The sequence below is a fragment of the Delphinapterus leucas genome, chromosome 11 (assembly GCF_059928025.1).
Source record: "Delphinapterus leucas isolate spDelLeu-1000000601 "Yukka" chromosome 11, BTC_Dleu_Yukka2, whole genome shotgun sequence".
Lineage (NCBI taxonomy): Eukaryota > Metazoa > Chordata > Mammalia > Artiodactyla > Monodontidae > Delphinapterus > Delphinapterus leucas.
The window spans coordinates 93,751,037-93,771,198 of NC_143139.1; the positions used below are offsets into that span (position 1 = coordinate 93,751,037).

General features: G+C 60.1%; 1 protein-coding gene across 1 annotated transcript in view; it reads left to right on the forward strand.

Annotated features, from left to right (window-relative positions):
* Positions 1 to 20,162, forward strand: part of CACNA1I (calcium voltage-gated channel subunit alpha1 I) — a 109,027-nt gene that overhangs the window by 78,933 nt on the left and 9,932 nt on the right. Inside the window, exons 14-32 of the mRNA XM_022596536.2 lie at positions 237 to 330; positions 1,001 to 1,203; positions 1,871 to 2,362; positions 2,732 to 2,832; positions 3,575 to 3,698; positions 3,974 to 4,042; positions 4,561 to 4,745; positions 5,200 to 5,326; positions 6,626 to 6,751; positions 9,120 to 9,209; positions 10,607 to 10,799; positions 11,335 to 11,486; positions 12,734 to 12,843; positions 13,439 to 13,572; positions 14,651 to 14,721; positions 17,947 to 18,025; positions 18,724 to 18,845; positions 19,326 to 19,670; positions 19,919 to 20,065. Of these exons, the coding sequence (XP_022452244.2) occupies positions 237 to 330; positions 1,001 to 1,203; positions 1,871 to 2,362; positions 2,732 to 2,832; positions 3,575 to 3,698; positions 3,974 to 4,042; positions 4,561 to 4,745; positions 5,200 to 5,326; positions 6,626 to 6,751; positions 9,120 to 9,209; positions 10,607 to 10,799; positions 11,335 to 11,486; positions 12,734 to 12,843; positions 13,439 to 13,572; positions 14,651 to 14,721; positions 17,947 to 18,025; positions 18,724 to 18,845; positions 19,326 to 19,670; positions 19,919 to 20,065 (2,964 nt within the window). The remainder of the gene's footprint in view (positions 1 to 236; positions 331 to 1,000; positions 1,204 to 1,870; positions 2,363 to 2,731; positions 2,833 to 3,574; positions 3,699 to 3,973; positions 4,043 to 4,560; positions 4,746 to 5,199; positions 5,327 to 6,625; positions 6,752 to 9,119; positions 9,210 to 10,606; positions 10,800 to 11,334; positions 11,487 to 12,733; positions 12,844 to 13,438; positions 13,573 to 14,650; positions 14,722 to 17,946; positions 18,026 to 18,723; positions 18,846 to 19,325; positions 19,671 to 19,918; positions 20,066 to 20,162) is intronic.

The following is a 20,162-nucleotide window of genomic DNA, read 5'->3' on the forward strand; positions in this document are numbered from 1 at the left end:
CCCAAGATCTGGGATTCTGGATCCTGCCTCCTTCATTTTCTGAGGCTTTGGGGACACTTACAATCAGGCAGATGTGGGTTGGTGGCCTAGGTCCTCGTTAGCTTCTCACTTCCATTTTCTGAGCCTCAGTTTCCCCATCTGTAAAATGGGGGGTGGTGAAAACACCCATTGAAAAATTCAGGAGGGAGGGAAGGGCTAAGCTGACTTTTGTTCCAATGTGAGGGACGGTCTCCCAGGGCGACGCCAATCGCTCCTACTCGGACGAGGACCAGAGCTCATCCAACATGGAGGAGTTTGACAAGCTCCAGGAGGGCCTGGACAGTGGCGGAGGTAAACGGACCTCCACTCGTCACCTAGGAGGCCAGGACTCTTCCCCAGATCTAGTTGGGCAGAGGGCGCAGCATCTGGTTTCCCCTCAAGCCAAGGCTCAGGACTGCTAATTCTCTATGGCTTGTTGTTTACATTTATAATTGAAAGAATTGCTAAATCTCCAAAGGTCAGTGACATTCATGGCTCTCCTGAATTCTAGCCACAGGGGTGGCTGCAGCCCACCCTCACCCCTCCATACAGCTGGCCTGTAGCGAAGAGCCTTGGGCCTCAGGATGCCTGGGTTTTGTTTAGCACCACTGCGCAGCTTGGAAGAAACCTCCCAGCCCATGCTGTGTCCTTCTCAGTAACAGGGCTAAGCAGGCTCTGCCTTCTTCCTGCACTGGGCATGGGAGTGAGGTTCCTATGTTGGGTGAAGCTCGGAGCTGGCCCTGAACACAGAAGGCAAGGGATCCACTCATCCAAAAATAAAGCTGAGAGCCTTGCAAATGGGGCAGAGGGGAGGCACATGTGACGGGGTCCAAGCAGGAGGACTTCCTGGTGGAGGAGGTCTCTCCAGAAAAACTCTTCATTTCTGTTACTGTCCCTGTCTGTTTCTTTGTCTCATGGCTTCTTTTGCTCTTGTTCTGTCCTCTTGTCTGCTCCTCCCTCTGTCTCTATCTGAACCCTCCAGATCCCAAGCTCTGCCCAATCCCCATGACCCCCAATGGGCACCTGGACCCCAATCTCCCACTGGGTGGACATCTGGGCCCCACTGGGGCTGCAGCATCCGCCCCCCGCCTCTCGCTGCAGCCAGACCCCGTGCTAATGGCCTTGGGCTCCCGCAAGAGCAGTGTCATGTCACTGGGGAGGGTGAGCTACGACCAGCGCTCCCTGGTGAGTCCTCATGGGGTGCTCTGGTTGGCTACTCCCTGCTGGGTGTGTGCTGAGGGACCCTGAGAAGTGTCTGCCAGTCCAGCCTCAGACTGGTACCTAGGCTTAGGGCACCAGACTGCCCAGCCAGAAACAGGCAGGGACCATGTCTGTTGCATTCCTGGGTGCCCAGGGACAGAGCAGGACCTGGCAACAAGGAATGAGTGAGTGAATGAATGAATAGTGCCAGTGGGTCTGGTGTAGAGAGGTGGGTTTTTGTTTTAGCAGCAATGTGTAGGGTTAAGAGCTGGACCTTGGGGTTGGGCAGACCTGAGCTTGTATCTGGCCTCTGCCACTGCCAAACTTTGTGCCCATGACCAAGTTACAGCCCTTCTTGAGCCTCAGTTTCCCTTCCTGTAAAATGGGAAGATGCCTTGACTTACTGTACTGTTTTCAAGGGAAGGGAGGTGGCAGGAGGGACATAGCCACACAGTGGAGGTGCCCATGTGTCTGTAGATGTGGATGGAGTGAGAGGCAGAGCAAGGAGAGGACCTCTGGGGTCTAGCCCCTTCTGTCACCCACTGGCCAGGTGGGCAGCCCTCTTTGGGCCTCAGCGGGTGTGCAGGCTCCCTTCAGTCACAACCGTGGGTGTGTGTGGTGGCGCTGACTGGAGCCCCGGGCTTCCTCCCAGTCCAGCTCTCGGAGTTCCTATCACGGGCCGTGGGGCCGCAGTGGGGCCTGGGCCAGCCGTCGCTCCAGCTGGAACAGCCAAAAGCACAAGCCACCATCGGCGGAGCACGAGTCCCTGCTCTCGGCGGCGGAGCGCAGCAGCGGCGCCCGGGCCTACGAAGGTGCCCGGGAGGAGGGGCCCCTGCGGGCCGTGCCCCCGCACGCCCTGCACGCCCCGCACGCCCCGCACGCCCACCAAGCGCAGCATGGTCCCCACCTGGCGCACCGTCACTGCCACCACCGCCGGACGCTGTCCCTCGACACCAGAGATTCGGTGGACCTGGCCGAGCTGGTGCCCGCCGTGGGCACCCACCCACGGACTGCCTGGAGGGCGGCAGGCCCGGTCCCCGGGCACGAGGACTGCAATGGCAGGATGCCCAGCATCGCCAAGGACGTCTTCACCAAGATGGACGACCGCCGGGATCCCGGGGAGGACGAAGAGGAGATGGACTACGTGAGTGCGCGAGGCTCTGGGGGCCACGGAGGGGACCACGAGGAGGTCAGCTGGGATGCAACGGGGAGTGGTCGAGGGGTGGCGCTGGAGTGGGAGGCACCGACAGGGTTCCCGCCTAAGGGGGACCCTGGCCATGGGGAGAGGGCTTCAGGTGGGTGAACAGGGGAAGGGGCCGGAACACCTCTGAGCTGGGCCCGCCCCTGTGAGAGAAGCCCTCCCTGACCGCCCTGGGTGGGGTGAGGGTTCTGGTCTTGCTGGGAGAGTTCGGAGGTCATCCAGTGGCCCCACTTTGCTGGATGGTCAGGGTGGGTGGATATGAGCGGCTCTGGGCAGCGCTGACCCGCCAGCACCCCGTCCTCCCCTTGCCAGACTCTGTGCTTCCGCGTCCGCAAGATGATTGACGTCTACAAGCCTGACTGGTGCGAAGTCCGCGAGGACTGGTCTGTGTACCTCTTCTCCCCCGAGAACAGGTGGGCAGGGCCAGGCTCAGGGTGGCGTTAGAGTAGGGGGTTGACAGGTTTGGGAGGGAGAGATTTCTGCCAAGCCAAGCAGGGCCATTGGCAGGGCGCGGTGGGGAGGTAGGGGGCGGGCGGGTGGTTTCCCATACCCCAGAGGGCCTTCCCGGCCCTGTAGTGGAGGGTCTGCTGGGGAGGAAGGGGTTCGTGTGGGGGCTTTCCTGGGCATCTCCTCTAGTCTAGGCCATCCTGTGCTGGGCACCAGGTTGCATAAATCTTCCGGTAACCTGGGGTGCTTCCATCTGGAGGGGGGCATCCGAAGGCTTCCTGGGGGAGGAGGCCTTTGTGCTGGGCTTTGGAGGCAGATAGCGTTCTGTAGATGAAGAAGGGGTGGTAAGGAGGGGCAGGCTGGTCCAGGTGGAGGGAGCAGCCCGAGGGAAGGCCTGGGGGCAGAAGCTGAGGGTATCAGACAACGTGTCCATGCAGCCAGAGGACAAGGCTTAGAGATTCGGGCCAGTGTTTGGAAAGCTTTGCCAGGGCTAGGCGGGTGCCAGGAGCTTGCAGTGTGGTCAGCAGAGGTGGCTTCAGGTGGGCATCCTGAGCAGAGACCTAAAGCCGCCACCTGTTGTGTGGCCAGAGAAAAGAAGGGTCAGCTTCCTCCAGGCCACTCTGGTTCTCATGTGTTCCTGGGGCCTTCCTCCTGGCCAGGGTAAGGGGCAAACTGACACTCACGTGGCCCCCTGCCCACCCTGCCCAGGTTCCGCGTCCTGTGTCAGACCATCATCGCCCACAAGCTCTTCGACTATGTCGTCCTGGCCTTCATCTTCCTCAACTGCATCACCATCGCCCTGGAGCGGCCCCAGATTGAGGCCGGCAGCACCGTGAGTGGCTGGGGCTTTTGGGCGGTGGAAGGATATGCGGCAGAGGGACAGGTCCCCAGGGCCTGCTGAGGGACAGCATGCTGGGCTGAGAGGGTTGGAGAGCCCAGCAAGACCGGATGCCATGGAGGGAGATGTGGCCGGGAGCTTGCCTCTGGAGAGGGGGCCGCCTCCTTGGACTGTGAAGTGGCGGCCTCTCCTGGGTGCCCCTTGGCTGAAGGCAGAGGCTGACCAATCCTGGGAGACCCTGGATCCATGGCATCTCCTGGTTCTTTCAGGAACGCATCTTCCTCACTGTGTCCAACTACATCTTCACAGCCATCTTTGTGGGCGAGATGACACTGAAGGTACCTGGCTTCACCTGGGACCTCTCCTCCCCCTGGCCCAGCCCCGCTCAGCTTGTCACTCACCTGCCCCTCAACAGCATTCCACAGATGGCCTTGGAGGCTCACCCCCACTTGGTCCCAGCCACTGGGTTGGGCTCCTAGGACTGGGGAAGGCGGGATGCGGTCAGCTTCGTGCCCGCTGCCCAGGAGCTCACAACCCATTTCCAGTGTCGTGGAGGTACCTGCTGGAGGTGCAGGGCACAGCGGTAGGGTTCTATCTAGGATGCTTCCCAGAGCACGTGGCTTCAAATTGGGTTAACCAGATGTGCAGGGAGAAGGGAATGGGGTGCTTCAGGGAGTGGCTCCCTGGGTAGAGGGAGACCTATAGCCCGCCTTCAGAGGGGGCGGCAGGGCACGTGTCCACTCCAGCCCACTGCTCCCGGCTCTCCCACGCCCACCTGGCTCTGCCCCTCGCCCATCTGATCTCGCTCCACCCTCCCGAGGAGTCTGGCTGACCCCACCCATCGCCCCTGCCCCAGGTGGTCTCGCTGGGCCTGTACTTCGGTGAGCAGGCGTACCTGCACAGCAGCTGGAATGTGCTGGATGGCTTCCTTGTCTTCGTGTCAGTCATCGACATTGTGGTGTCCCTGGCCTCGGCCGGGGGGGCCAAGATCCTGGGGGTCCTCCGGGTCCTGAGGCTGCTGCGCACCCTACGACCCCTGCGGTGAGGACCCTCGCATCCGAGGATGGGGGAACCCTGCACTGTCCAAGGAAGCCCCCAGGGTCTAAGTGAACCCCTCAGTCTGGCCACCCACACCCACTCAGTCCTCCATAGCATGTGCCCAACACCAGCTGAGCAGGGCCAGGGTCACACCTGTGGGCCCCGCTCCTGGGGGAGGAGCCTGGAACAGGTGCTGGAAGGCGGGGGCTGAAGGTGGCCCCCAGGGCTGCTACCCACTCCCTGTGTGTCCTTGGTGGCTCACTGCCATCTCTGGGCGTTAATATCTAGAGGAGGGTGTGGTGTGGATCCCAAGGGCTTGGGGTGAAAGCACAGAGCCTTGCTGTTCATATAGATCTGGAGCCTGGGAGCCTCTGCTCTGGTGGCTCTGGGCCTAGCAGGGGTTGTCTTCAGGCCTGGCTGGCGGCTAACGGTGCCCTTGCCCCCTTCTTGCCCGCAGTGTCATCAGCCGGGCACCTGGCCTGAAGCTGGTGGTGGAGACGCTCATCTCCTCCCTCAAGCCCATCGGCAACATCGTCCTCATCTGCTGTGCGTTCTTCGTCATCTTCGGCATCCTGGGGGTGCAGGTGAGGGGCACCCAGGCTGGGCAGGGCGTGGCGGGGGCTCTGCAGTCGGGGAAGAGGTTCCACACTCCTGCCCAGCTCTCCAGACCTTGTGCCAGGCGGCCCTAGTGGAGCAGCCATGGTCCCTGCCAGCAGTTAGCTCCCATTCCAGGGAGGGAGACAGACACGGCCCAAATGGCTGACTGCAAGGCAGGCTGGGTAAATGGGAGCACAGGGGTGGGCTGGGGACAGTGGGGAAAACGCCTGAAGGAGGTGGCCTTGGCACTGGGCCTTGAAAGACGGGAGGTTTGGGCAGGTCACGGTGGGGGGAAGGTGTGTCAGGGGCAGATGGGCAACGTGTGGGGAGGCGGGACCAAGCAGGGCACGTGTGGAGAGAGAGCCCCGGGGCTACGGCTGGCACGGAGAGATGAGCCGGGCCGAGTGCGGAGAGACCTGGAATGGCAGCTAAGGAGTTGGGGCTCGGCTCCTCTGGGGTGGGGTCATGGAGGGTCTCTGACCCCGGCAGGGCCTTGAGCTGACTCAGATGTGGGGCTGGGGCCCAGCCCGGGTATAGAATGAGGCCTCAGGGAGGGACTGCGCGTAGTGGAGCAGATCACACAGTGTGTGTTGGGGGGTGGCCAGAGTGACCTGGGCCTTCTGCGGTCTGAGCTGCTGCTGAGACCCTATTTCTTGAGGGTCTGAACCCTGTGCTGAGGCCCCCAGGCTCCCCACCTGGTCCTGTGTTTGGGGCTGTAGGTTTGGAGGAACCCCGTGCACAGGTGTCCTTTGGGGTTGCTGAGAGAGTCACAGCGTGGCCTCCTGGGCAGAACGGGCTTGGTGTGGACTCTGTGTGGATAGTGGCCTTGTCCCAGTTGACATGGAGAGGGCTTGGGTCCCTAGGGAGGGTCCCTTTACGTCTCTGTCTCTCGGGGATGTACAGGCAACTTTCTCGCGTGGAGTCACTGCCCGAATCCCCAGTGTGGGTACTGGTGTCTGATCTCTGGGGTCTGTGGAAGAGCTAAGAATCAGACAGACCAGGGTGTGAAGCTTGGCTCTGCTCCTTCTTAAACCTCAAATGACTTTGGGAAAATCGCCTGACACCACTGGGCCTCAGTTTCCTCACTTGTGAGATGGGATGCGAGCAGCCCCGCTTCCTGCTGGGGGACTTGGAGAGACGGTGGGATGGAGTGGTTGGCTCAGGCCGTACAAGGAGGAAGTGACCCCGAGGGGCGGGGCCCTCTTCTGATTTGCACTCCCCTCCCCACCCCTTGGGAGTACTGGCAAGATGGTCACTAACCCTGTGACCCGTGTCCCTGCCCCCAGCTCTTCAAGGGCAAGTTCTACCACTGTCTGGGCATAGACACCCGCAACATCACCAACCGCTCCGACTGTGTGGCCGCCAACTACCGCTGGGTCCACCACAAGTACAACTTCGACAATCTGGGCCAGGTGAGTGCCCCCTTCTGCTCTTGACCGGACCCATCCCCGGTGGCTGGGGTGACAGTTCTTTGGTGCCGACAGCCCTGGGATTACAGACCAGGCTCCAGTAACCCCCTGCCACGGCTTCTGCTTTGCAAGCCTTGATTTCCTTTTCTGCAGAATGGGTAGGGGTAGAACTCACTTCGCAGGTAGCGTGAGGCTGAGGGACCGTGAATACAGAGTGTCCAGCAGGTGCCTGGCATTTAGGAAGTGCTTTAGTGGACATTGGTTCCTGGCCCCCACCCCCTACCCAGGGGGGCCCTGACAGGCATTTTTGGAGTCAGCCAGACCAGGTGTGAATCCTGGCTCTGCCACTTACTGTAGGTGTGGCCCCTCTGAGCCTCAGTTTCCCTGTTGGTAAAATGGGAATGTTACAGGCCACCATACAGGCTGTGGCAGAGACTAAAGTGTATCAAGCCCCTGGCCCAGGGTGGGTTTCTTCTCCCATCACCCATCTCCTCTGGTCCCTGCTCCAGCTGGCAGGCCGGCCCCTGCCCAGTTCCTGCTTTGCCCTTGGTCCCCTCTCCTGGGGGCCTTCCAGGCTCGGCCACCTGGGTCGTGTCCCAGATGAGAGCCTCCAGCTGGTTGCCTCCAAAGAGCTCCCCCCACCCCCAAACTGCTCCTGTTTCTTGAGGGCCCACCTAGGTGACTGGGTATGACCAGCCTGGGAGTGCCTTCCCCAATTCACACAGGAAGGGAGCAAGGATCCAACTCTGGGTGGCCCAGGGCCCGGGCCTCTCTGCTGAGGACCGTGCAACTGTATCCACTGAAGCGCTCATCCCCATGACCAGGGATTCCACTCCTCGAACCCCCTGGGAAAGGAGCTGTGGGGCCTCAGAGGGGCAGTGAGTGGCCGGGAAATGGGGCCAGAAACTGGGTCCCAGTTACCCCGCCCCTCCAGATTCTCCAGAAGTAGTACATTTTCAAGTTCTTAACAACTCAGTTGTTGGTAAGACAATGTTTTATTTTTTTAATTTAAAAGATTTTTATTTTGTTCTAAGTTTTAATTATTCATTTGGCCGCACCACACAGTATGTGGGATCTTAGTTCCCTGACCAAGGATCGAACACGCGCCCCCTGAATTGGAAACGCAGAGTCTTAACCACTGGACTGCCAGGGAAGTCCCGAGACAATGTTTTAAAAGAGATGTTCCAGGAGCTGAGGGAAAGCCACTGGGGGCCCTTTATGATCGTGCTCCTGACTCCCTGACCTCAGCGCCAGGCCCAGGCCTGGCTACTGTGGAGCATCCCCAGCTCTTTCCCGTTCTGGGCATGCTTGATGCCAGGCTGATGCCCGGGGACACCTGAGTAGGGTGTTCTCAGCCTGCAGAGCCACGTGGGAGGTTACGGCATGGCCTGAAACCTTGGATTCCTTGTTGGGCCACTTATCAGCAATGTGTCCTCAGGCCAGTATTGACCCTCTCTGTGCTTCAGTGCCCTCATCTGTAAATTGGGATCAGTGACAGCTGGTCTGTGATTCCAAGGTCCCAGGCTGTCTGTACTTCAGGCCTCTGTGATCCAGGGGCTCACGGGGACGTTTGCTCCTTGGTGTGTGAGGGCTCCGTGTGCCTCCCTGGCCTGTCCCCCGCCCTGCCCTCCTCCTGGGCCTGAGCCCTTTCCGGGCAGCCCTCAGCACCATTCCCGCCTGGAAGGGAAGAGGATGGGTCTGTGCCCTGGGTGGGCAGGAAGGAGGGGCCGGTTCAGGGCAGGAGACCTATCCTGAGGATGCTTCGGCCTGCCGTCTGTGTAGGAGCCTTGGCTGGCTGTCTCCTGGGCATCATCTCTGTTTCTAAAATCTGTTAGTTGGAGCAATTATTGCCATTTACAGGCAAAGAAGCCAGGGCCCAGAGACATTAAGTCACACAGCCAGTGAGTGGCAGAGCTTGGGCTGGTCCTGATTTCTCTCACGAGCTCCTGTTTTCAGGTGCCAGAGGCAAGCTTGGCGTGATGGTGGCAGGGCCCCACATGTTTGTCAGGAACCTTCCAGTTTAAAGTCTCCGCTGACCCTCCCAGCCAGCATGGCAGGCAGTCACTGAAGTGTTAGCGCCGTTCCGTGGGTGAGAGGAAAAGGCCTCGTGAATTTTCTTGTGCAGTTAATTTCAGAGCTGAGACTGGAGCCCAGGACTCCCCGCCCAGTCTCACTCTCTTGCAGCAGTGCCTGCAGGGCTTATGGCAGGCCCACAGGGCACCCTCAGAAAAGGTTTTTTGGTTGAGGACACAGCTCTGCCCTGGACTTGGGGAAGGTCTTGTCCCTCTGCCTCCGAGAGCTATGGAGGGGGCAGACGCAGCCCGAACTGCCCGCGCCCATTGCCCCTGTACCCTTTCCTCCCGGGTTCCAGGCCCTGATGTCCCTCTTTGTGCTGGCCTCCAAGGACGGCTGGGTGAACATCATGTACAATGGACTGGACGCCGTCGCTGTGGACCAGCAGGTGGGCGCGGCTGGGCCAGGTCCGGCCCGGGCAGTCGGGGAGGGACACGGTGTCTTTGGGGCCCCGGGGTCTGAAGCTGGGGTTTCCCACTGTCAGCCACAGCCCGCCCCTCCTCGTCCTGGCCTGCGCCCTGCCCCACGAGGGCCGCTCCCTGGCTGGTGTAAGTCACTGCTCTGTCTGCCTCGCTCTGTGTCGGGCGAGCGCTGCAAGCTGGCCCCGCCAGGAGGGCTGCAGAGCCCGTGTGTGGAGAACTGAGGGTGTGGGAGGAGGCGGCTGGCGCGGGAAGCGGGGTGGGAAGGTCAGGAAGACCTGCGCACGCCTCCGGGGGTGGAGCGTAGCTGAGCACAGTGGGTGTCAGTGAAGGGGTTAGAGCGAGGTGAGCTTGCGGGAGCTTCCCGGGGCTGCTGGGTGAGGATGGATTTAGGAGTGGGAGGGTGGAAGGGGTCAGGGAGGAGGCTGGGCCCGAGAGGAGGCCTGAGCCCTCGCTCCCAAGATCCCCCTGAGAGTGGGGATCCCCTCTGGGGCTAGGCTGGGACTTTAGGCAAGACACGCGGCTGACCAGGGTCGGCAGTGTCATGGCTGTGGGGGCCACGGGAGAAGGAGCAGGGAGATGCTCTTGGTCACGACAGGGCCCATTCAGTGAAGGAATCAGGGCTGGGGGCAGCGCCTAGGCCTGTAAGCAGGCTCGGGCTCTTGGCCTCTCGGGCCTCACCCCGTAGACTCTAGAGCTGGAGGTAGAGGTGGGACTTGGGGATGTGGGGGGAATAGAGCACGTGGAGACATCCTCCTCCACTTCTTAGTCTGTACCCTCCTGCCTGCCACCCCTACCAACACACACACACACACACACACACACACACACAGACTCCATCAGGGTTGCGCTCTCTCCTCTGCTGGCTGCTTTGCTTCCTGCCTTGTTTCTAGATGGATGAATAAATGGGTGAATGGTTGGATAAATGGACGGATGGTGAGTGGATGGATGGGTAGATGGAGGAATGAGTGTATGGATGGAGAGGTGGGTGGGTGGATAAATGGACGGATGGTGAGTGGATGGATGGGTAGATGGAGGAATGAGTGTATGGATGGAGAGGTGGGTGGGTGGATAAATGGACGGATGGTGAGTGGATGGATGAATAAGTGGATGGGGGACGGATGGATGGTGGGTGAGAGGAAGAAGACAGATGGCGGGGAAGGGGAGGGCTCTCTTTGCTGAGCACCATACTTGTGCCAAGCAGGGTGGGCACTTCCTACCTCTGCCTCCTTCAAATCTCCCAGCTGCCCAGGAGGCTGCTGCCGGTGCCCCCACCGCACGGAGGCTCGGCGAGGTGGGGCGCGCCCCGCACGGTGGGCCCCCCGGTGCCCGAGCAGCCTCCCTCAGCCCCATCTGGTCCCCGCAGCCGGTGCCCAACCACAACCCCTGGATGCTGCTCTACTTCATCTCCTTCCTGCTCATCGTCAGCTTCTTCGTGCTCAACATGTTCGTGGGCGTCGTGGTGGAGAACTTCCACAAGTGCCGGCAGCACCAGGAGGCCGAGGAGGCGCGGCGGCGCGAGGAGAAGCGGCTGCGGCGCCTGGAGAAGAAACGCCGGAGTGAGTGGGTGACGCGGGGGGCGGGGCTCAGGGGCCAAGCCCGGGGCGTGACCCCAGCCACTGGGCCTTTGCAGCCAGAAGGGAACAGAGAATATGGCCCCCAGGCCCCTGGCCTTGCCCTTCCCCCAGCATCCACCTGTCCAGGTGACCTGACTCCTCTTGGTGTCCGCCCGGAGTCTGATGGTGACCCCACTGCCCACCTGCACGAGACCCTGGCAGCTCAGTCCAGGAAGAGGGCAAGGGCGGAGCCTTGATGCCCCGCCCCCAGCAGACCGGACCCCCCACATGGGCACGATGGGGAGAATCAGCGCCCTGTCTGCCACCTTCCCTCACGTCCTACCCCTTTCCCTCAAGGCGCCCTGGCTTGGGGGAAGAGACCTAACTCTGATTCCCAGGGCCTGGGGCGGACTGGCACCTCTCCCCCTTGCTTCCTCCTGCCCCTCCACCTCTCGCTCCGTGTGCTCTGCCTCCACCTTGGCCCCAACCCTCTGTGGTCTGAGCCGCTCTCCCCGCTGCCGCCCCACACCCCCTGCAGAGGCCCAGCGGCTGCCCTACTATGCCACCTACTGTCGCACGCGGCTGCTCATCCATTCCATGTGCACCAGCCACTACCTGGACATCTTCGTCACCGCCGTCATCTGCCTCAATGTGGTCACCATGTCCCTGGAGCACTACGGTCAGCCCACGGTGAGCCTGGCCTGGCCTCTGGCCTGGGATCGCGTGCTGGGCTTGGACCCTCAGCAAGACCCCACCCCAGGGACCCACTGGCGGTCCTATGCTCAGGAGGCGCAGGGCCTGGTAGGACAGAGGAGTGAGAGGGAGAGGTCACTCGGTCCTGGTGAGCGAGGTGGGGCGGGGGTGAGGGTAGGAGGGATGGCATTTGGACCCAGCCTTGAACATGGGTGACGGTAGCTGTGGTATGCTCAGTGTGGCTCTGCAGGGCACACTGCAGGTATTCACTCTCTAATCCTCACAGCGATCCTAAGGTGTGTCTGGGGGAGGTTTTTGTAGATGAGGAAACCGAGGCTCAGAGAGGTAAAATGTGCTCAAGTTACTCAGCCAGTGAGCGGTGGAAGCAGGACTGGAGCTTTGATTTGCATTCAGGGCCTGCCAGCTGGCTCCACCACTGGCTCCACCACTACGGGGCATATGGAGCCTGGGGGAGGGGCAGGACCGCTGGAGGCAAACACTGCGGTAGGAGAGGTGACCAGTTCCCAGCTAGTTGCAGGCAGTGTGCCTGAGGGACACATGAGGGGTACGTAAGGGCAAGTCTTCTTAAAGACTTACTGGAGTGGGGGAAGGAGGGGAGAGCAGAGCCTCCAGATGAGGAATTAGTATCTTATTTTAAATGGTAGGAGAGGAATATTATGAGTGCAGGGAAAAGGAAGGCAACCACTGGTGGAATGGAACAGCAATTGTAGAACTTCTAAATTAACATGAAGAAATGGAATAATAATAGCTCACATTTACCAAGTATTTATTCTGTCCGGTCTTGGGCTATTACCTCATTTAATTTTTATAGCAACTTTCTGAGGGGGGTGCTATTATCATCCCCAATTCGTAGATCAGAAAACTAAGTCCCAGAGAGGTCAAGTGACTTGCCAAGGTTACACAGTGAATAAGGAGTAAGTGCTGAGTCTGGATTCAAATCTAGGCAGTCTGGTTCTTAACCACAACCCTTAACCATTACCCCATACTGCCTCCATAGAGTGGCAGTTGGACCAAGCCAGCAGAAATAAGGAAAAGAAAACAGCAATGTAAAGTAAATCGTACACATTAAGTAAGGTGGAAAGCATGAAAGTAGATATGTAAATCATTGCATTAAATGTGAATGGAGTAAATTTTCCCCTTAAAAGGCAGAGATTTTCTGGCTGGAATAAAGCGGGGGACAGGTCATGGGGCCTGGATCATGCTTCTCTTTGCTGCCCCTGCAGTCTCTGGAGACAGCCCTCAAGTACTGCAACTACATGTTCACCACTGTCTTTGTGCTGGAGGCTGTGCTGAAGCTGGTGGCATTTGGTCTGAGGCGCTTCTTCAAGGACCGGTGAGCAGCTGGGCTGGGGCAGCAGAAAGTGGACTGCAGGATGGGGAAGCAGTCCTGACCTCTGGGGAAGCCTGGAGCAGCTGGAGGAGGGGAACCAATAAGTGGCTGGCCACTGATGGCCAGGGACCCCAGGTGTGTGCTGCCTACAGCCCTGATGGGTGCAGGGCATTCTGCCAAGCCCTCCTCAGCTCATCTCTTGTGGGTCTTCCATACCCCACAGGCAGAGCAGGCCATATCTCATGCTAGTCCTTTTCAGAGGGAACACATTGGGCTCAGAGAGGTTGATGGACTAGCCCAAGGCCACACAGGGGGAGCATCTGGCTCAAGATTCAGACCTAGGAGTCAGAGCCCATTCCTCTTTCCCCACAGAGGCCAGAGATGTTCATTTAGCCTGGTCAGCCTCTTGAGGGATCAGAGGCTGTGGGGGGCAGAGAAGGATCTGGAACCATTGGGGTCTGGAGGGGCTGTTAGGGATCCCCTTGGGCCACGGCAGGAGGGTGGAGAGCTGGGAAGTTCCTCCCAGCTGGGGCGTATCTAACCTCGAGTGCCTCTCACCCTGCTTCTCACTCCTGCCCTCCTCTGCCCGGCCGTGAAGGTGGAACCAGCTGGACCTGGCCATCGTGCTGCTGTCGGTAATGGGCATCACGCTGGAGGAGATCGAGATCAACGCGGCGCTGCCCATCAACCCCACCATCATCCGCATCATGCGGGTCCTGCGCATTGCCCGGGGTGAGGGGCGGGCGGGGCACCGGGTGGGGGAGCCCACGTGGGGGAGGGCTGCGGGGCAGCACGGGCCTCCTGCTGAGCAGGGGGAACAGGAGCCAGGAGGAGCCCATACCTGATACACACTCAACCCACCGTCCCGTGGGCACACACGCACCCTTGTCCTGACAGCTCTGTACTGCACCCTGCACGCCCCCTCCATATAACACCCTGGTCCTTGTGGTCCAGTCTCAGGTTCGGTTGAAAGGAACCCAGTGCAGCTGGGAAGACACTGGGTCCTCACCAGCATTTCTCCAACACTGCCTGGGACGCGCTGTCCTTGAAATCCTCTTCCTTCTCCCAGAAGCCTCCCTTTCTCCCCAAGGCTGTCCTCACACTTCTTTCAAAAACCTCCTGCCTCAATGCTCACCCTTCCACCTGCCCTGCCTGTTGCCCCCAGATTCTGAAGTCGTGAGGGGGCAGGTGGAGAAACTCAGCAGTGACACTGGGGCCCTCTCCAGCCAGAGGAAAAGGGAGAGACCCCAGGGCCACTCACGCGTCGGTCATTGTGGCCTCATCGCGGTGAATTACGCACTCACTCACACGCCTAATGCCCCTCCATTCCCACTGTGCCTGCCCCCCTTCTCTTGGACTTTTTTATTTTTATCTATTTTATTTTATTTTTTTTGCGGTACGCGGGCCTCTCACTGTTGTGGCCTCTCCCGTTGCGGAGCACAGGCTCCGGACGCGCAGGCTCAGCGGCCGTGGCTCACAGGCCTAGCCGCTCCGCGGCATGTGGGATCTTCCCGGACCGGGGCACGAACCCGCGTCCCCTGCATCGGCAGGCGGACTCTCAACCACTGCGCCACCAGGGAAGCCCTCTTGGACTTTTTTACACCAACGCCCTGACCTTGGGCACACATGTTTTTGTGCACCGCCCTGTTCAGCTGAACCCACGTGCTTGTAGTACGGCATCGCAGAGCTGTCATCCTTGATTGCGCGCTCCTCCACTCTCTCACTCTCCTGCACTCACACATGAGCGCGTGCGTGCACACGCCTGTCCGCTGGCCCGGGCTGAGTGCGCCGGGCTGGGTGTCGCCCACAGTGCTGAAGCTCCTGAAGATGGCCACGGGGATGCGGGCCCTGCTGGACACCGTGGTGCAAGCGCTGCCCCAGGTAAGAGCTGCTCCTGTGGCCCCTCTCTGGGGCCCTGGGGGGCATGGGCCCTGACTTCCCTTCTCTCCAGAGCTGCCCGGAGCCAGGGCAGAGTCCCACCTCCAGAGAAGCAAATGTGAGCCAGGGGCTGTGAGATGGGCGGGGTCCCCTCTGCTTCTTTCTCCCTGACTTGCCAAGCGCTTGCCCACGCCTGCTGTGTACCGGACCCTGGGCTGCCGCTGAGCGCCCATGTTCTGCCCTCAGGAGTCACCAGCCTGGAGGGGAAGACAGAGGCCTCAGGGCGGTGTGGGGAGAGGCCCTCACACTGGGGAATCAGGGAAGGCGTCAGGGCACTTTGAGCTTGACCTTGTAAGGTGGCTTGGTAGGAGAGGTAGTGATGTGGATGGAGAGGTGACAGATATGACATTCTAGGAGGAGACAGCATGAAACCCTGACCTGGGTGAGAACCCTGGGAAGTTAGGAAAGCCCCCCACGTTGGTGACCGGAGGGGAGATGGGTCAGGGCCACAGAGGGTGCATCTTTCATCCTCCTCGGAATTCTGCAGTCCCAGGCTCCCCCTCCCCGACTGTCCTGACTACTGATGGCTCCCCTTCTCCCTCCCCTCAGTGTGGTCTCACCTCACTCTGAGGTGAACCTCATATACATTCATTTATTCATTATGACTCACCTAGTCTTAAGGAACTTTAAGTGTCTTAAAGTAAAAGGCACGGATACAGCGTGCTAAAAATGAGGATAAAAGATTAACAGCCCAGGGCAGGTGAAAGCAAAGCTAACTCTCTCAGGAACCTGGCTAGCGATGTTAATGAGTTCCGTCCTTGAGTTTGGTGTGAGCTTCCCAGCAGCCTAGCTGCAAAGGGAAAGTGACACAGCTTACAGCAGGTCTGAGTGGAAAGCAAGGGCCTTCATTCAGAGAGCTGTGGTCTTTCCTAACATGAAATCCCTTCAGAGGAATTTGTCTCATGGGAGATGGGGGGTGAGTGCTGGGCTGGGGGGTTAGGGTGTAGACAGGAAGTGGGTTGGAGCCCAGACTCAAGCCCTTTTGACCTGTGGTCAAAGCCTCCTATCCGGCGAGAGCCTGGGTGTGTGACTCAATCTCTCGTGCCTTGGTTTTCTTGCCTGTGAAATGGGGGATGATATCAGCGCTTACCTCAAAGGGGTGTTGTGAGGTTTAAAATAGTTAAAGCTTATAAAGCACTGAACGGTACCTGGATCATAGGAAGTGCCAGGTAAGAGTCTGCTAAGGATGGAAATGGGGGCGGCAAGTGTGTGCCCCCAGCCTGCCTGGCCTCCTTGCCCCTTCCCCTACCCCTTTCCCCTTGTTCTGACCCCTGGGCATGCTAGGGTGGCTCCCAGGCCAGCACTGAGTTGGCCTAGGGCACGTGGAGATGCCTAGGAGGTCCCAGCCTCGAGTAGGAGACACGTGACAGTAATTATACTTTAAGAGATGCATGTGCCAAGAACCATGTGGTATTGGGGTGAGGGGCTTACCCCTCACCATCTGCTAGCTGACCCTGGACATTTCCTCGGTTCTATGTAAAGTGATATGAAAATGAAACTTCAGCCCCATCCTTCCAGGCTTTGCCTCAGGCACTCAGAGGGAGGAGGCATCAGGGAAGGCTTCTCAGAGGAGGTGACCCATGATCTGGGTATTGGGGGTGGGGAGGAGGCATTTAACAGGCAAAGACAGAGAGAGGGTCTTCCCTGCAGAGGAAACAGAATATGCAAATGGAGTCTGTTTTCTGTGTGGTTGGAGTCGGGGTGGAGAATCAGGCTGGGAGAGGGTCCGCAGGGCTGGATCACACAGGCCTTAGATGTCAAGACAGCAAACCTGGGCTTTGTCCTGTGGGCAATGAGAGCCACGGGAGGGTCTGGATAAGGAAGGCCTCGAGCAGAGCTGCCTTTAAGGAGGTTGCTCTGGTGACCGTGAGGAGAATGGATCGAGGGAGAGGCTGGAGGGAGGGAGGCCGTTGAGGAGGCTGCTGTAGCCGTGCAGACTCGGAGATGCTGAGGGCAGGGAAGAGGGGGAGCTGGTAGGAAAGGTGAGGTTGAAGAAACGCTGACCTGGACCCGCACAGGGTGGGAAGCTGCGCTGAGGCTCAGGCCCTGCCGGATTCCTTCCGGCAGTCGGGGCCTCGCATCTGGCCTCAGAGGTACTCAGTGAGTGCTTGTTTCATTAATGAATGAGAATCATTTAATTAGTCAGACACTGTTGGTGTGATTGTAGCACAGATTGGAAGGAAACCCTTGTCTGCAGCAGAGAAGCATTAAGAGTCTGTGATTAACGTGGTTTATTTTTCAGCAATTAATGCAAACATCCTCGGATTCTACTCATGCAGGTCTTCTGAGGGTTCTTGGAGATACTTCATTTCTAGGGCAGGAACATTTTTGAACCTTATCTCATCCATAACGCGAATTAAAGGCGGTCTCTGGACTATGGATAGATTTGAAATAGGTTTGGAATCTGCGATGTTTTTCTCCCACAGGAGCTGTGGGATGGGGGTGGCTGCGTTTGCAGGAGGCTTCTGGGGCCCCCAGTCTTGCATGATTCCTATGTTCACTCCGCTCTGTGGCCGGGGCCCATGCTGGCCTGAGGAAGCAGATCTGAATTAATCCAGCCATGTCTCTGCTCTCAAGGACTTCCCAGACTGGCAGAGACAGTGACAGGGACACACCAGTTACTCTCATGCTGTCAGACTGCATCCTGGTCTGCCTGAAGACATCCAGGCAGGCTTCGTGGAGGGGGTGGCATTATTGCTGCACCTTCCTTTCCTCTCTCTCTCCATTCATCTGTGGGATGGTACTAACCACACACAGGTGTAGCGACTGTGTGCATGGACCATGGGGCCAGCCTGCTGGGCTTGATCCCGGTCCTACCACTTATTAGCGATGTGGCCCTGGGCAAGTACTTCACCTCTCAGTACATCTGTTTCTTCACCTAAAGAATGCGGGTAAAAGAGAGTTCATAGATCCCTGTGTGCAGTAATGAACGTGGAGTGCTTGAAACTGGGCCTCTCACAGCAAAGGCTCCACACGTGTTTTATTATTGTCCTGTGCTCTGTGCCGGACCTGGCCTGCCCTCCAGGAGGTCGCGCAGGGGTGACAGACACAGACACAGAGTCTGGTGAAATGTTACAGCTGCCCCGACCCTCAGGCTGGTCCTTTGCCTGGAGCCTGCCGCCCGCCACCTCCCCAGGCCCTGCCCAGTCCCACCTGCTGTCTCCACAGGTGGGCAACCTGGGCCTCCTCTTCATGCTGCTCTTCTTCATCTACGCTGCCCTGGGAGTGGAGCTCTTCGGGAAGCTGGGTGCGTGACGCCTGAAGCAGGCCTGGGCTTGGGGGCTTCGTGGAACAGGTCTGGTGGAGGACCTCAGCAGGGGTGGGGAGGCCTGAGATACACTCCCCCACCAGACTGTCCCGTCAAGGTCTTTGTACTGGGGAGATGCCCCCAGAGCAGGCCTGTGGGGGGGATGGATGGGCGACCCTCAGCCATCCACGTGCCCCTCCCAGAGTGAATAGCAGCTTTTGAGAGACGCTAGCCTGGGTCCGCAGGCACACCCAGGCCTGTGCAGTGGACCGCCGACTTGGGCCCCCCCAACTGTCTGGCCTCTCAGGGATGCATGCCCCTTCCGGCTCCACCTGCCGGTGCCCATCCAGAGCCAGTGCCACCCCAGCAGGCAGAGTGGCCAGGGCACAGACCAAGGGCAACACAGCCCACATCCAGCCCAGCCCTGCACAGGGCTGGCTCCAGAAAGTGGGGCTCCCTTGGGCATTGGCCCTTACCCACCCCATCGTCTCTCTCAGGAATTGATACCTGGGTGGAGGGAGGAGCCAGGCTCACCGGAATTTGAGTCCCAGCTTGTGTGGCACCTCCTCGAGCCTCAGTTTCTCCATCTGTGGGCTGGGCACAGTCCGCACGCACCTCTGAGGTTGTCGTGGGATTCTGAGATGAGGCCGAGAGGCAGCAGTGCAGGGCAGCCCGGGCTGACCCCACTCTCCTTCCAGTCTGCAATGACGAGAACCCATGTGAGGGCATGAGCCGGCATGCCACCTTCGAGAACTTCGGCATGGCCTTCCTCACGCTCTTCCAGGTCTCCACTGGCGACAACTGGAACGGGATCATGAAGGTACACGTGGGTGGGCTGGGGAGGGAGAGTTGGGCTGGGTTCCGGGTCCTGACAGCCAGGGCTCCCGGGCCCTCTGCCTGCCCAGTGCCCCGTCACACACGGGAGGGGGGTGCAGGGCACAGAGAAGCAGAGAGACCTGCCCGGGACCCTGAAGCACAGTGAGGTGGAGATGAGGCCAGGGTCTCTGTCTGCCCCTAAGTGCTGCTCTGGGGTCAGTGCTCAGATTCTAGGGGACAGGACTCCGCCCAGGGCCAGAGGGTCCTGGGGGCCCACGGCCAGGGCCAGGGGCTCCGGGCACCGCTCCTCCGGGTGCCAGGCCCTCGGCGTTGGCCTCACTGCCCATCACCCAGCGCAGGCTCCTCGGCCCTGGCCCGCAGTCTGGCCTGGACTGGGTGGGGAGGGACTCGTGAGGACAGAGGTGAGGCCTGCGCCTGGAGGCCCCCGGGCCTCACCACTGCCTCCCCGCCCCGCCGGGTGCAGGACACCCTGCGGGACTGCACCCATGACGAGCGCAGCTGCCTGAGCAGCCTGCAGTTCGTGTCGCCGCTGTACTTCGTCAGCTTCGTGCTCACGGCCCAGTTCGTGCTCATCAACGTGGTGGTGGCCGTGCTCATGAAGCACCTGGACGACAGCAACAAGGAGGCCCAGGAGGACGCTGAGATGGACGCCGAGCTGGAGCTGGAGATTGCCCACGGCCTGGGCCCCAGCCCGCGGCCACCTGCCGGCTCCCCGGGGGCACACGTGCCTGGCTGCGGGCCAGGAGGGGCGGGTAGCGCGGGCGACGCCGAGGGCCACCTGATCCGAAACTGCTATTCGCCAGCCCAGGTGGGCGGGGCCCGGAGAGGGCAGCGGGGTCGCAGAGGGCTGGGAGGGCAGCTGGGCGGGGGCCTCGGGCAGAAAGCTCTGTCGTTTCGGGCCCCACTTGCTCGGCTCCACTGAAGGAGCGACCCTGTGATGAGGGGTCGGGCCCAGGCCACGGGCAGAGAACCAGAAGGGCAGCTGTGCCCACCCGCCCCGCCATCCCGACCCGGCCGATAATCCCGCCTGTCCCCACCCCGTCCCCGTCCGCCTAGGAGAACCTGTGGCTGGACAGCGTCTCTTTAATCATCAAGGACTCCTTGGAGGGGGAGCTGACCATCATCGACAACCTGTCCGGCTCCATCTTCCACCACTACTCCTCGCCGGCCAGCTGCGAGAAGTGTCACCACGACAAGCAGGAGGTAGTGGCAGCCCCGGAGGGAGCTGGGGCCTCGGGGTGGGGGACCAGCCGGAGGGGAGAGCGGCTCTGGGCGGAGGCCTGGCTGGGCCGACTTGGCC